This window comes from Muntiacus reevesi, chromosome 11 (genome assembly GCF_963930625.1).
Source record: "Muntiacus reevesi chromosome 11, mMunRee1.1, whole genome shotgun sequence".
NCBI lineage: Eukaryota > Metazoa > Chordata > Mammalia > Artiodactyla > Cervidae > Muntiacus > Muntiacus reevesi.
In genome coordinates, this window is record NC_089259.1 from 26283818 (window position 1) to 26298163 (window position 14346).

At 41.6% G+C, this 14346-nt stretch overlaps 1 protein-coding gene across 1 annotated transcript in view; it reads right to left on the reverse strand.

The window, feature by feature from the left end:
* KL (klotho) overlaps positions 1 to 14346 on the reverse strand; it is a 41734-nt gene that overhangs the window by 10889 nt on the left and 16499 nt on the right. The window contains exons 2-3 of the mRNA XM_065902232.1: positions 3155 to 3665; positions 1895 to 2163 (exon numbers count right to left, since the gene is read on the reverse strand). Coding sequence (XP_065758304.1) covers positions 1895 to 2163; positions 3155 to 3665 — 780 coding nt within the window. The remainder of the gene's footprint in view (positions 1 to 1894; positions 2164 to 3154; positions 3666 to 14346) is intronic.

The window sequence follows — 14346 nt, forward strand, 5'->3', positions numbered from 1 at the left end:
ATCAACTCAAAGGAAATGAGTATGAGCAAACTCTCTGAGAGATAGTGAAGGACAGGGAAGCTTGGCATGATGCAGTCCATGGGGGTCACAGAGTTGGACATGATTTAGCTACTGAACAACAAAAACAAAGGAAGGGATTAAAGTCAAGATTGTCCTTAAAACTAACTGGAGGTCTGAATAAGATGTAAGCATAATATGACTCAGCAGGGGGGAAAAAAAATTTAAAGGATCGTGTTGATTTATTTCCTAATGAATCAAAAATTTCAACTAGATACCAGGAAATAGCAACTCATCTCAACTAGAAGGCCTTTCCCCAGATCCAAGCACTCTCTCCAAATACTTCTTTTGAACCAAAAAGTAACAGAATATGATGCCCCAAAATACGATTGTAGAAGTCAAGGCATGCCACCCCTAAAATGCCCCTTCAGTATATTATTTTGAGCTTCAGGCACTTGAAAAAAATAGCAAATCCAAGGGAAGGGCTTTCTCTGAATTCCCCTTATCTGCCTAGAGATGAATCCTCCAAAAGAAACTCAAAAGGACTGTCATAAATCCCCTTGTGGGAGTTTTGCCAATGAGGAAAGCCTGACTGTTATCACAGAGGAGGGCATTCGAAGTCAACATCACATTCAGGCAAACTTTGTCACAAGCTATCAGAGCTCTCATGTCTTCTTTTAAGGGCCTATTCATCTTTCCTAAAAATCACTTACTTTTCCCCTTTTCCTATTAAGATGCTATTTAAGCCTGAAATTTTAAGCCACCTTGATGAGTTACTCATTTTTCTCAGGGTATCTCCCATATATACATGAGGTATACATACTAATAAACTTCTGTTTGTTTTTCTCATGTGAATCTATCTCTTACTACTGGGGTCTCAGTTAAACACTCATAAGGGTACAGGGGAAGTTATTTTTCCTCCCCTACAGAACCAACAAGTTGTCTAGAAGCACCCAACATGCTAAAACGTCTGTGGACACCAAACTTCGTTTCTATCTTGGTCTCTATTTTCACACACAGACTCTGTTCAGCAACACCTCCATCCCCTACCACCCTGCTCACTTGCCACCATGCTCTGTTCACACTCTTATACTATTTGTGACCCATCATTTCCCCTCAATAGACTCCTCTGAAAGCAGGAATCATATCTTACTCATCTCACTGTGTACTCCCCTCAACTGAGCCCTCTTCCCTCCAACAATTAACAATATACACACGAAACTTCCAATAAGTGCTCACTAAAGTATTTAATCAAACCCTAGAAAACAGATGCTTTTGAAGCTGGAAAAATGAAGAAAGATGTTGAGGTCTAACTGCATATAGGATGCTCAATAAATACTTGGGTGACCATTTTGAAGAACTTCCTTACCATTTCAATTCGAAAAGTGTTGTTAGAAATGGCATTCTGATCAGTGCATCACTGAGCAACGGCTCTCATTCCAGAGATACTTCCACAATCTTGGGGGTTCCACAGTTATGGTCAAGAGGGCTCTGCCTAATGTCCCTGCCTCCATCTCAGCAGCTCCAGTGAGATCTCAGATAGTGTGGAATTCTGCATTACATCTTGTTTATGGAAGAACTCAACAACTACTTTAAAAGGGATTGAAAACCACGGTATTAAAAGAGAGTGTTTTATCTTTTAGTATCTTATCAGATCTTAAAGATGGACATATTTTAAATCTGTTCCCTTTCGGAGTTGATTTAAAGTGCAAGATGAAGCCAGGAAGATTTTTGGAGAGAAGTGTGCAGCATTCCACATGATGCCTTTCGTGCACTCGCTAAGGAACCATGTTTGGCCTGAGGAATGGACCACGTGCCATGACAACCTAATAAGGAAGCGCTACTTACTAGAGATAGGGCTGGTGAGACTGCGGATTGATTTTGTCAGCTGACTTACTTGAATGCAGTTGTCAACAACTCCCCAAGCAAAGTCACAGGGAAATGTCCCTTCTAGGGGTTGGTTTTCAGGTAAAGGAGGGAAGCCATTGTTCTCTATCAGCTTTTGGTAGAACAAGGCTGAAGACTTCGGCAACAGCTTCTTGTCCTGGCTTAGAAAGTCGACGTAGAAGAGTCCACGTCTGATGCTGTAGCCACGGTGCCACTCGAAGCCGTCCATGAGTGACCAGGCCGTGTACCCAATGACATCCACCCCGTCCAGCCTGATGGCTGCAAAGGAAAGAGGACAAGAGCATCGTGACCCTGTGATGGGCACTTGCTACATGATTCAAGAGCATTTGAGGATTTTACTATTTCAGGAAATAAATTAAGTATAATGTTTATTGTTTGGTAAACTGATGACCTTTCTCACAGATGAAAGGCTCTGATAGGACCTATTGCATGCATGCTCAGTCCTGTTCAGCTCTTTGCAACCCCCATGGGCTATAGTCCGCCAGGCTCCTCTGTCCATGGGATTTCCCAGGCAAGAATACTAGCGTGGGTTGTTATTTCCTACTCCAGGGGATCTTTCTGACCCAGGGATCAAACACATGTCTCCTGCATTGGCAGACAGATTCTTTACCACTGTGCCACCTGGGAAGCTAATAGAACCTAGAAAACTCTGCAAATAAATGTCCTCAAAAATAGGCTTATCTCCAAAAATTTTTATTTGGAGTTCCCTTCTTTCTGATGGGCGCTCTTTGGGCCAAGGTGTCTTGTTCTACTTTTCTATCCTAAGTACCTACCTTTGTGCTTGATGCAGTAAGTGAATTACGTCTTTAAAGACATGAACTACCTACTCTTTGCCAGAAAGTATTGATATTCTTTTTAAAAAAAAAATACAAAGTGTTTTATTCAGTACAAGCAATCTAAGTCGGAAAAATGTGTACAGGGATCTAGATATCTTGGGATTTACTTAATCTTTAATATAATGTAAAAATCTAGAGTAGTAACTCTGAAAGTCAAGTAATTTCAAACATTATAACCTTTATAATTGCATAAACATTATAACATTTCTCATTTATGAAACAAACTTAAAAAATTAAGCTCCTCAAGTCCCCAGATGAGAAAGGTGCTATATAAATGCATTCTTACTATTGCCAAAATGAATTTCTACATTCTGATTAAAAACTATAAATTCACACAGTTTATTAAGATCATCTTAAGGATTGTTTTTCCAGTGGATTTTGACAGGAAATTAGGATTTTATCTTCAATCCTACCTTTTAAGGTTTCCATTATGAATTTTTTGAGGTAATACATATATTTGGCATCATCTCTTTTGGTGGTCCCTGAAACAAACCAGCCATTCTCCACAATAAATATTTGAGGGTGGTTATACTCAAGGTCAATCCAGGAAAGGAGTTGCCTCAGGCTGGGAGATTCCAGTTGGCGGAATTTCATCTGAGGGTCCAACAGTTGAAAACTCAAGGTTGGGCCAAAGGAAAGAGCAAAAAAGTCGGCTGTTCCCTTGATGAACTTTTTCTCAGATTCAGTAAAATCAGGCAGGAGAGATGAAAGGTTATTCTTCATGCTCTCAGGATAGTCTCCATCAATAAATATGGGTTTGGCAAACCAGCCCAGAACAAAGTCAAGAGATTTTTGACATTCCTTGATGCTGTGTTCAGTCATTCTTCGAGGACTGATCCAGTGGGAGCTTAGGGCAATGGACACCTGGCCTCCCTGAGTGGGGCGGAAAGAAGTATCGTAGAGGTGCCAGATTTTGGCATGAGCCTGTAAAGAGAAAAACCATGGTGAATTTATTTCTGATTGTGAGCAGAAAAACAACACATATTTGAAAGTCCAGTTCTAGTCCTGTTTCTCATCAAGTCTAACTAATGACTAATCCCTCAATGTTAAAGTCGCCTGAAACCAATAAAAAAATTCCAGCGATAAGTCAGGTCACAGCGAGCTGCTACCATAACTGGACTCATTGTCATGTTTTTCAGAAGCCCATGGAAAAAATATGAATTTCTAGTATTGAATGTGTTATTATTCATACTTTGAAAAGTTAATGGAATAAGAACTTGTAATATCTTACTACTTAACTGACTTTGGATTATGTACTTTTTAATTAATAGGTTTCATGAAAAGAACCAATTCCACATCTGTGATTACATCAGGAATTTCTAAATAGGATTATATTTTTTTTTATCCTAAGAGACAGGGAGTTTTCAAGTTGACACAAGTTGTTGGAGTCAATTTAATATTTTGTATTCATCTCTCATAACAAAATTCTAACACGTGTTCTCACAGTCTTTGTTCTTCTCTTTAAGAAGAATCAGTGCGTTAAATTAAAGAACCAACTCCAATATCTAACCTTGGCCCACTCTTCAGAACTCTGGGACACGGCTGGCTTATTGCCAACCCTCGCAGAGTACAAGACACAAGCCAAAATCAGAAAACACTTAAATGCAGCTTCAAGGAAATCAGATGTCCACAGTCAGCACTCAGCTGGGAGTTTCCTACAGCAATGAAATGGGCTTTGCTTCCATAAGATCAGCTGAAGACTCCCATAAGATCTTGCTGACTTCTGATATCTTATTTTCATTTGTTTCGTTTCTGTTTACAAAGAATAGTGTTTTTTTCCTTCCTTAAGTTTCTCTTACTTTTGAATTCCTGGTCTACTCCCCCTGTTTGTATCTAAATACAAGAGCTATTTGTCAGCCTTTTGCTCTCCTAACATATTCTCTTAGAAAACTCCATTCTAATTCTGTTTGATTCACATTCTCCCAATGATCTTGCCAATTTTCATTCCACTCCCTGGCCCTGAAGAAGCTCTTGCATTCATATGCCAAATATCCTCTTCCTTGTCCTTTAATATTTTTCTCTTGGTTCATTTCAGTGCAAGTGTCCAAGAATGGCCTTATCCTCATTCTTATGGGTTCAGCCAAACATTTAATGGAATAAAATAATGCATTCTTTCATTTTTATTTTCTTACTAAATACCTGCTACTCTCCATTTAATGAAATATATTTTATTTATGACCTGAGGCAGCTATCTATATGCTAAGAAGAAAAAAGAGAATAAAATATTGATCAGAAGAATAACGGCCTTTGCCCATGTGATTCAAGGAACTAGGATTTGATTGTACTATGCTACTGGATTTGTGAGCACCCTTCTCTGTCTTCCTCACCTCTGTCATCCTAGCTCACCCTTCCCAGCTGAGAAGAAATCTCATCAGTTAAAGAGTTAAACAGAACAGAAAGGGAGAAATTCAGGCTACAGTAGGCAGAATGTCAGACTAGAGGACTTTCCTAATTTGGCTGGTATGAAGCCTACAGAGAGTCATCTAAACCTAACAGACATACCTCCACAGAACAAGTGCTGTGATGGGGAAAGTCAGAAGGCCAGGGAGAAGTGTGAGTAGCCAAGAATTTCCCAATCTGGGTCCATTTAGCAGGTAGCTGAGTCAGAGCCATATAGTAGAACATCTACAATCACATATCACTCTTCTAACCTTGAGTGCTTTGACATGGCTCAGAGGAGGTTTAGCAAGGAAACAAATGACCTTGGCTATAGGAAAGCGCATATGTGGTGTTTGATGGCAGATAAAATTCCTGTGCCACCACTTTCTGTGTGTGCCTTTGACCATATACCTTAACTTGAGTAGGTAAGACTAACTTTCATGTGTCTCTCATAGGTTATGCATGCATGCTAAGTCGCTTCAGTCGTGTCCAACTCTGTGCAACCCCATAGATGGCAGTCCACGAGGTTCCTCTGTCCCTGGGATCCTCCAGGCAAGAATACTGGAGTGGGTTGCCATTTCCTTCTCCACTCATAGGCTATAATGAGGATTAAATGAAATACTTCATGTAAAACACCTAATAGAATTTCCATACGGTAGGGTCTCCATGAATGCTTATACTTTCTTTCCCTAAAGGATCAACAGAACAAAAAGAAAAACACATTAAGGCAAAAGAAAGTCCACCTGCTAAGGAATTCAGCCCATAGCAGTGACATGATATGACCTGGAGTCTGGGTTAGAAGACTCTTAGGTTGGGCTCCCAAATCCTCTTCCCATTATCAGTATGAGCCTCAGGTATTTCTTTCTTTTTTTTTTAAACTAATTAATGTATTTTAATTGGAGGCTAATTACTTTACAATATTGTAGTGGTTTTTGCTATACGTTGTCATGAATCAGCCATGGGTGTACATGTGTCCCCCATCCTGAACCACCCTCCCACCTCCCTTCCCTTCCCATCCCTCAGGGTCATCCCAGCGCACCAGCCCTGAGCGCCCTGTCTCATGCTTCTTTGTACAAATGGGAATAGCATCTGTTCTTCTGCAGGAATGTGGCAAGGATTAAAGTATATGATACAATTCCAAGTGTTTTTCTAGTGGTCAATTATCTTAGAAAAGTGTAGTATAAATCTGTAGCATTGGAAAGTGTGATGATTAGTTTTATGTGTTGATTGACTGGGCTAAGGGACCCAACCAGACTGCTGGTAAAATATGTGTCAAGAGTTTAACTAAGCTACTTCTTGGTGTTCTGCCTTGGCATCCCTTTTGTTGAACCTTGTGTCCACTAGCCCCATCAAGGTAGCACATGCCCTGGATAACAGCCCACAGTCACAAATTACTGTGAGTTCCTAATATGGCTTCCCCACAAGCCCTTGTGATCAACAGTTCTCCCCTGTCTCCCACCATCTACATGCCTTACGCACCCCTGAGGTGAGACTCCCCTGGGGCTTACCAAAAGCCCGCTTTTGATTTGAATTGACCCATCTGGCCCAGGAACCCCAAAGCACTCACACATGGACCCTCTTAACGGCATGTGTCCAGGGTCCTGTCTCTCTCTCTCTCTCTGTCATCCTGTGTGGTCCCTCAAGGGGTCCACGTACTTCCTCCAGGACCTGTCAGTAACAGACATCTCTATTTCAATTTCTCTTTTGATCTATTATTAAACCAAGGCTCAGCTTAGGCACCCTGTGTTCCACTTAACAAATTAGGTTCTGTTTAGGTCATGGGTTCATCTCAATGAAGATGCCTGGTTGGCAGCTGGGTAAATAAGTCTGAAGTTGGAGAAAACATGGGTGATATTAATCACTCAAATGTACTTCAGAGGTAATACTGAATGGGTCACTTTTAAAAATCGTTCTTTAAATTTTAAAAAATTGAAATGGAATAATTCTTAAAGGATTAATTTAATCCTACAAATAATCCTAATTAAATGGACTGAAACCAATGGTGAAATAACTGAAATGCAGGCCATAAACAGAAAATCATTCAGTTCAGTTGCTCAGTCATGTCCAACTCTTTGTGACCCCATGAACTGCAGCATACCAGGCCTCCCTGTCCATCACCAACTCCCAGAGTTTACTCAAACTCATATCCATTGAGTTGGTGATGTCATCCAACCATCTCATTCTCTGTCGTCCCCTTCTCCTGGCTTCAATCTTTCCCAGCATCAGGGGTCTTTTCAGATGAGTCAGTTCTTCACATCAGGTGGCCAAAGTAAATCATTCTGATGGCTAATTTGTGTCCACTCCCTCAAAATGTTGTTTTGGTTCTAAAATAAAGGTGTACTCTTCTGAGAAAGGTCAAAGGAGCAGACAGATTTCAGAGAGCACTGGAGATTTTTTTTCCCTCATTTGGCATCCTCTTACTACTAAGAACAGTATCACAATTACATAGCTAAGGACTTTTTCTTAAAAGTCATAGCTACCCTGCACTGCCAGCTAGCCTAATATTCATGATTGTAGACCAAATTATTACTCTTACTTCTATCAGCACAGCCTCATGGATTGTAAACTGAAGTTTATAAAGATAGAATTTCAAGCAGCCTTCCCCCAAAAGAACCATTTAATAGTGCACATAAATAATTTCCAAAAAAAGCCATCTATAGCTTTTATTCCCCCAAATAGCCAGTAACTCTGTGTGCAGTTTGTCAAAAGTTTCCTGGAACCTGCTTCTATCACCCAGGCCCTAACCTGTGCCCAGGGCCTCAGGGTGTCACCCTCCCTGACACCTTGTCACACAAATCATGGATATAGGAAGCATCTGTGCTGGCTTGACTTCATTTTGTACTTCATAGGCCATTCCCTTCTCTCAGGGATCTCCCTGACTCAGGGATCAAACCTGGGTCTCCCACATTGCAGGTAGAGTCTTTACCATCTGAGCCACTTGAGAAGCCCTCTTAGGCAATTAAACAAGTAAAATTTCTAGCTCAGTCACCAAACCATACAGCCTCCCACAAATTAACAGTTTCCTATCAACATATACCTCATCACTCCCCAACTCGGTTCTTTGGTTACAGTCAGGTCAGTTTCTCAGCACCCTTCATCCAGGCCTGTACCTAACTTGGATGACAATCTGTCAATCCTGAAACAACATTCTACTTTTTTCTCTACATCTATATCCCTTTCTGCCTTCTGTTTAGACTTGCCTCTTCCAAGAAGCAGTCCCTCATTAATCCTGATCACTCTTACTGCTGGGCTTCCCTGGTGGCTGAGTGGTAATGCATCTGCCTGCCAGTGCAGGAGACCTGAGTTCAATCCCTGAGTCATGAAGATTCCCCAGAAAAGGAAATGGTAACCCACTCCAGTATTCTTGCTTGGGAAATTCCATGGACAGAGGAGCCTGGCCGCTACAGACCACAAGAAAGCAAGAGTTGGATGCAACTTAGCAACTAAACTACCATCACCACTACCACTCTACTGCTGCTTTCCCCAGTTATTACTTCTTTGATGGTAATGGTACTTTACAAGATCAGTCTCCAAAGTCTTTGGAGCTCAGTTCTGTGACTCGTCCCAGCATCTTTCTAATAAAGTTCCTTTGCCTCTTTAACCTAGTATTAGCTGGGCTTCAGCGGAGTTTATTCAAACTCATGTCCATTGAGTCGGTGATGCCATCCAGCCATCTCATCCTCTGTGGTCCCCTTCTCCTCCTTCCCCCAATCCCTCCCAGCATCACAGTCTTTTCCAATGAGTCACCTCTTCGCATGAGGTGGCCAAAGTATTGCAGTTTCAGCTTCAGCATCAGTCCTTCCAGTGAACACCCAGGACTGATCTCCTTTAGGATGGACTGGTTGGATCTAGTTGGGCTTAGTCATTTGCAAATATAGAAGTCCTTAATATACATGTAATCAAATGAGAGTCTATAAGAACTCACTCAAAGGCATGCTTTTACATCTAGACAAGACAGAGATCAAGGTAGATTTTTTAAAACCATGATGTAGTTTTGGAGTTTTGTTACTTATGATCAATTTGTCTGGATTTTTCCAAAGTAGGTTACAGAAAAGACCTTATTCATTTGTTTTACTTCAAATGAAGTTAAAAATTATTTCATAGCTCACTCTGGGAAAATATGTCAATAAATCAGAGATTAGGTTTTTTGCCTCATTAATTTATCTGTGCAGAACCAATCAACACCAGTTAAATCATTCTATTTAATACTAAATCATGCTGCTACCAAATCCTTCTAAATCACTGATACTAGGTTGTTAACAAAATACCCGGCTTATGACCAGAATCTGTCTGGTCCATTAATCACAGCATTATCAGAGACACAGAGGAGTTCCAGTTCCTGGTGTTTGCATCTGTTTTTCTAACAGCAACAAAATGAGAGCTGAGAAAGGAACAGGTAGGGGACACATTAGGCTAGATGAGAAAAAGCGACAAGAAAATCAAGGACTCAGATAAGGGATATATTCACAAGATCAGCAAAAGCATCAGAAGTTCCATCAGTCAACCAGGTTCTTTTCAATAAACATCTATCACTATAATCACCGAAGTAATCCTATAATACCCTCATGAAACAGCTACTCTCTGATTTCAACAAAGTTGAGAAAAGTGGGTTTTTTTCCGTAACAGTCACCTTTACTTTATAAATGTTTACCTCTGCCTGCTCCTCTAATTCTCCTTCTTTGACTTACCAACAGCAGGTGCCAACCAACTGACTCTCTCTGAGACTTTAAGATCATTTCTTAGCTCCCAGGCTCATTTCTAGCTCTTTGCTTTGGAAATAACTCAATCTTTATTGCAGGAGAGAACACTTTTCACCTAAAGAAAAAGTGACATGTGGATGTGTCATGAGGGCTTCTATACTGTGAGACAGGATAAATTACAGAAATAGGAAATATTTAACTAATAATGAAAGTAATCTGCCTGCCCCCTTTCCCCTCTTTTTCCCATCTGCCTTACATGGCTACAGTTTCTACACGGTTTTAAGTTAAAGTTTTTCATACCACCGATTCCAGTTGTGAAATCAAGTTCTGTGTAGCCACAATGATTTTCAAAATGAAAACAAAATAGAACTAATTTGAAAACATCAGGGGACTTCCCTGGTGGTCCAGTGGCTAAGACTCTGCACTCTCAATGCAGGGGGCCTGGATTTGATCCCTAGATCCCAAGTGCCACAACTAAGAATTCAAATGCCACAATTAAAGATCCTAGATGCTGCAATGAAAGATCCCACAGGCCTCAACAAAGATTGAAAATTCCACGTACTACAACTAAGACTCAGCACAGCCAAAATAAACAAATATTTTTTTAAAAAAACAAAAAAGAAAATAAAGCGCGCCACATGTCATAAGGCTAAGTATTGCTTTGTGAAACTTCTCTGTTGTGTATGTGTCAACATGTGAAATGCCTTTCTTACTGTTGGGGGTCAAGGTCAAAAGAGTTTGAAAGTCACTGATCTACATTAAGGAATATTTTCCTTCTGCAAGTATTTATTAAGCACCTACTATTTGGCGACCCACTCCAATATTCTTGCCTGGGAAATCCCAAGGACAGAGGAGCCTAGCAGGCTACAGTCCATGAGTTGGACACTGGGCGAAAGCGTCGGATACGACTTGGTGACTAACCAACAACAACTATAGGCTTGGCCCAGTTCTGGTGTTAGGGATTCGACAGTGAACAAGTCAGAGAAAAACATTTGCCCTCATGGAGCTTCCCTCTCAGGAGGAGGAAGGACAACAAACCACAAACATAACAAATGTGAACTAAAAAGAATGTTAAAGGGTGATAAGTGGGGAGTTGCCTGATGGTTCGGTGGTTGTGGGTTCCACCTGCCTATTAAGGGATGTGGGTTCGATCCCTGGTCCAGGAAGATCCAGTGCCATGGAACAGCTGGGCCTGTGGCCACAACTACTGAGCCCACGCTCTAGAGCTGTGCCCACAACCCAAGAGGCCATCGCAATGAGAGACTGCTGCTGCTGCTAAGTCGCTCCAGTCGTGTCCGACTCTGTGTGACCCCATAGACGGCAGCCCACCAGGCTCCCCCATCCCTGGGATTCTCCAGGCAAGAACACTGGAGTGGGTTGCCGTTTTCTCCAATGCATGAAAGTGAAAAGTGAAAGTGAAGTCTCTCAGTCGTGACCAACTCGTAGCGACCCCATGGACTGCAGCCCACCAGGCTCCTCCATCCGTGGGATTTTCCAGGCAAGAGTACTGGAGTGGGGTGCCATTGCCTTCTCCTCAATGAGAGACTAGCACACCACAATAAAGAGTATCACCTGCTGGCAGCAACTAGAGAAAGCCTGCGTGCAGCAATGAAGACCCCTCATAGCCAAAAACAAGTAGATAATTTTTTTTAAACAGGTGATAAATGGTATGAAAACAAGGGAGGCCTGGTGCCAAGAAGAGGAGATGCAATTGTTTTTAGTGACACTCACAAAAGTATTCCTTTTACTTTCATTGACTATGCTGTCGTTTTGATCTTTTCATTTTCCATTTCAATAAGACAAAATCCATATATGGATTGCCTATGAGGCAAGAATCCTTTCCATAAATATCTACCCTTAAAGAACCTAAAATACCCTGGTCCACAGTAAACAGCACACCTAACAAAGGTCCACTCTCTTCTTTACCCGCAGAGTCAGAGAACGGGATTAACCTGAGCAGGCGCTCAGAAGGACACCAGTAATCCTTCTGCCCCATTTCCAAGTCTAGGAAAAATGTTCCTTACAGTCTCCCTTTGTGATCATAAATAATCCCTATCACACACAAAAAAAGCGGGTCCACTCAGGCTTTCATCAGATTCATTTACCAACGTTCATCAAGGGTGTTAATTAACACACATAAGCCTCTTGCCCCTGAAGTGTTGCTCACCTACTAAACGCAAAGAATGAGCTTCTGTCTGGGGGCTGCATAAGGAATCGCAGGCTGCCTTCTTAATAGCCACTATGATGCCAGAGGCCTTGCATTTGTTTTTGTTTTATTTTTAATTGCTCTTCTAGGGTCTTCTATTCTGAAGCTAAAAACCAAACCCAAGAAATTCATGTTCACACATTTTATCTGCCGTACCTACGAAGCTGATGAACTCCTCTTTCCTCCAGGTTCCCAGGAAATGCTTCTTAAGCCAGGAAGGGGTCCCCGTTAAGTCTGGGGTGCTGGGAGAAGCATTTTAAATAGGGTGTTCAGGATATGCCACATTGAGGCTTACAGGAGGTGAGGGAGCTATGGATCTGGAGGTGGGGTGAATGGGAAGAATATTCCAGGCAGAGAGAAGAACCAGATAAAAGGGCCCCAAGGCACAGGAGCAAGTCCTTCCCGCTGCTGGAAAGCGGTGGGTGAGGGGACAGGGGACTGAGCTGAGGCCAGATATGTTAAACAGCTGTGAAGTGAGGATGCTTCCAGCACAGGGAACTGGAATCCTAACTGCTTGATCTGTCTTCCTCTATGATGAAAGGGAAAATTCAAAACCGCAGGGCTTAAACATGAAAGGAAAAGAGAAAAAAAGAAGAAAATCTTTTTAATCAAATTGTAAATGACATGGTTTTCATTCCCCCATCTTCTTTATTTCTCACAGAGTAGCAATAAACACCAGGAAACAGCCACATACGGTTCCTGCTGTAACTCCTCCTGAGAGACTGTTTGGTTTCTTTCCATTTTCAGAAATGAGAATGGTGGGAGGAAAAAAGAGCTCTGAATTGAAATGCACTTTTTCATGACTATTATTTGAATTATCATGGAATCATTATCTCATTAAGCAAATATTTACACAACAGGCAAGTTATTATGCAGGGAATATGCAGAGACCGCAGCACAGGTATACAATGTGATGATGATGACACCAGAATTAAAGTGTCATAAGAAGGATTTTTTTAAAAAAACAATATTAGGGAAGGACTTCCCTGGTGGATCAGTCCAGGAGGTGTGGGTTCAATTCCTGGTCAGGGAGCTAAGATTCCCTGTGCCCCATGGCCAAAAGCACCAAAACATAAAACAGAAACAATATTGTAACAAATTTAAAGGAGACTTTAAAAATGGTCTACATAAAAAAAAATTAAAAATACAACAGGGATTCAGAGAAAATAAAAAGTGCTTCTTGTTGAGGGACATCATAGAAGTCTCCGTGGAGGAGGAAGTTTCTAAACCACATATTGAAAGATGTGTAGGTCCTGGGGAGATGGAAAAAAGGCATTCCCAGCAGATCACATTGAGCTAGAAAGCCTGAGGTGCTGTGCCAAAATGTTTTTCTGAAGATAACACATCCCCCTTGGCTCTCAACATTGTGGCCTTGCCACTCCTCACAGGAGGTGGGGGGTTGTGGGGGGAGGGGGGTGTTACGACTTCTCTGCCAGAAGCTGACACTGCATGACATCGAGGCTAATCAAAAGTCAGCACTACGTCCTCCTAGTTCTCTTGGGATGCTTGCTGGGGGAAGCCAGCTGCCGCACAGTAACTCTAAACTAACCTGAGACCACCATGTTGGTAAGGCTCTGCAACGTCTGGTCATTTTGTACGCCCAGCCTGGTCAAACCCTAAATGACTTGCAGCCCACTGAAAAACTGCCCAGATGCGCCTTTCCCCAATTCTGACCCACAAAACTAAATGTTTTCTTAAAGCCAAGAAGTTTGGGCATATTACACAGCAATAGTAAGGACAACAGTTGTCTATGGGTTAGTAAGTGTTGTTTTGTTATTAGCAGTGATGAGTCTCCAAATGTTAATGAAGGCTAAAGACATTGATGACTCAGAACTTCCCTGGTGGTCCCATGGTTAAGACTTCATGTTTCCACTGAAGAGGGCACAGGTTCGATCCCCGGTCGGAGATTTAAGATCCCACATGATGCCCAGCAAGCCAAAAAATACACAAACAACCAAATAAATGAAGGCATTGGTGACGCCTCCATTTCTGAGCATTGCATGTGAGGACAAGGAGGGAACTCAGTCTTGGAGTAAGGCAGTGAGCACTGGAAATAGGAGTTCAGAAAACCTGGGTTCTGATTCCAATTCAATCTCTTGGTAGTTTAGATCCCTAAACTCTGAGCCTCTCAACTCATTTACCTACCTGCCCCCCCCCCAAAAAAAATACACAAAAGCATTTCAGAAACTTTAAAGCATTATTCAGTGGTACAGGTTTTTTCAAAATTATTTTAATAAATCCATTCATGTAGTTTAAAAATCAGAGGCTTATGAAAAACAGGAAACATCTTTCCTACCCCATCTCAAACTCCCACTTCTGC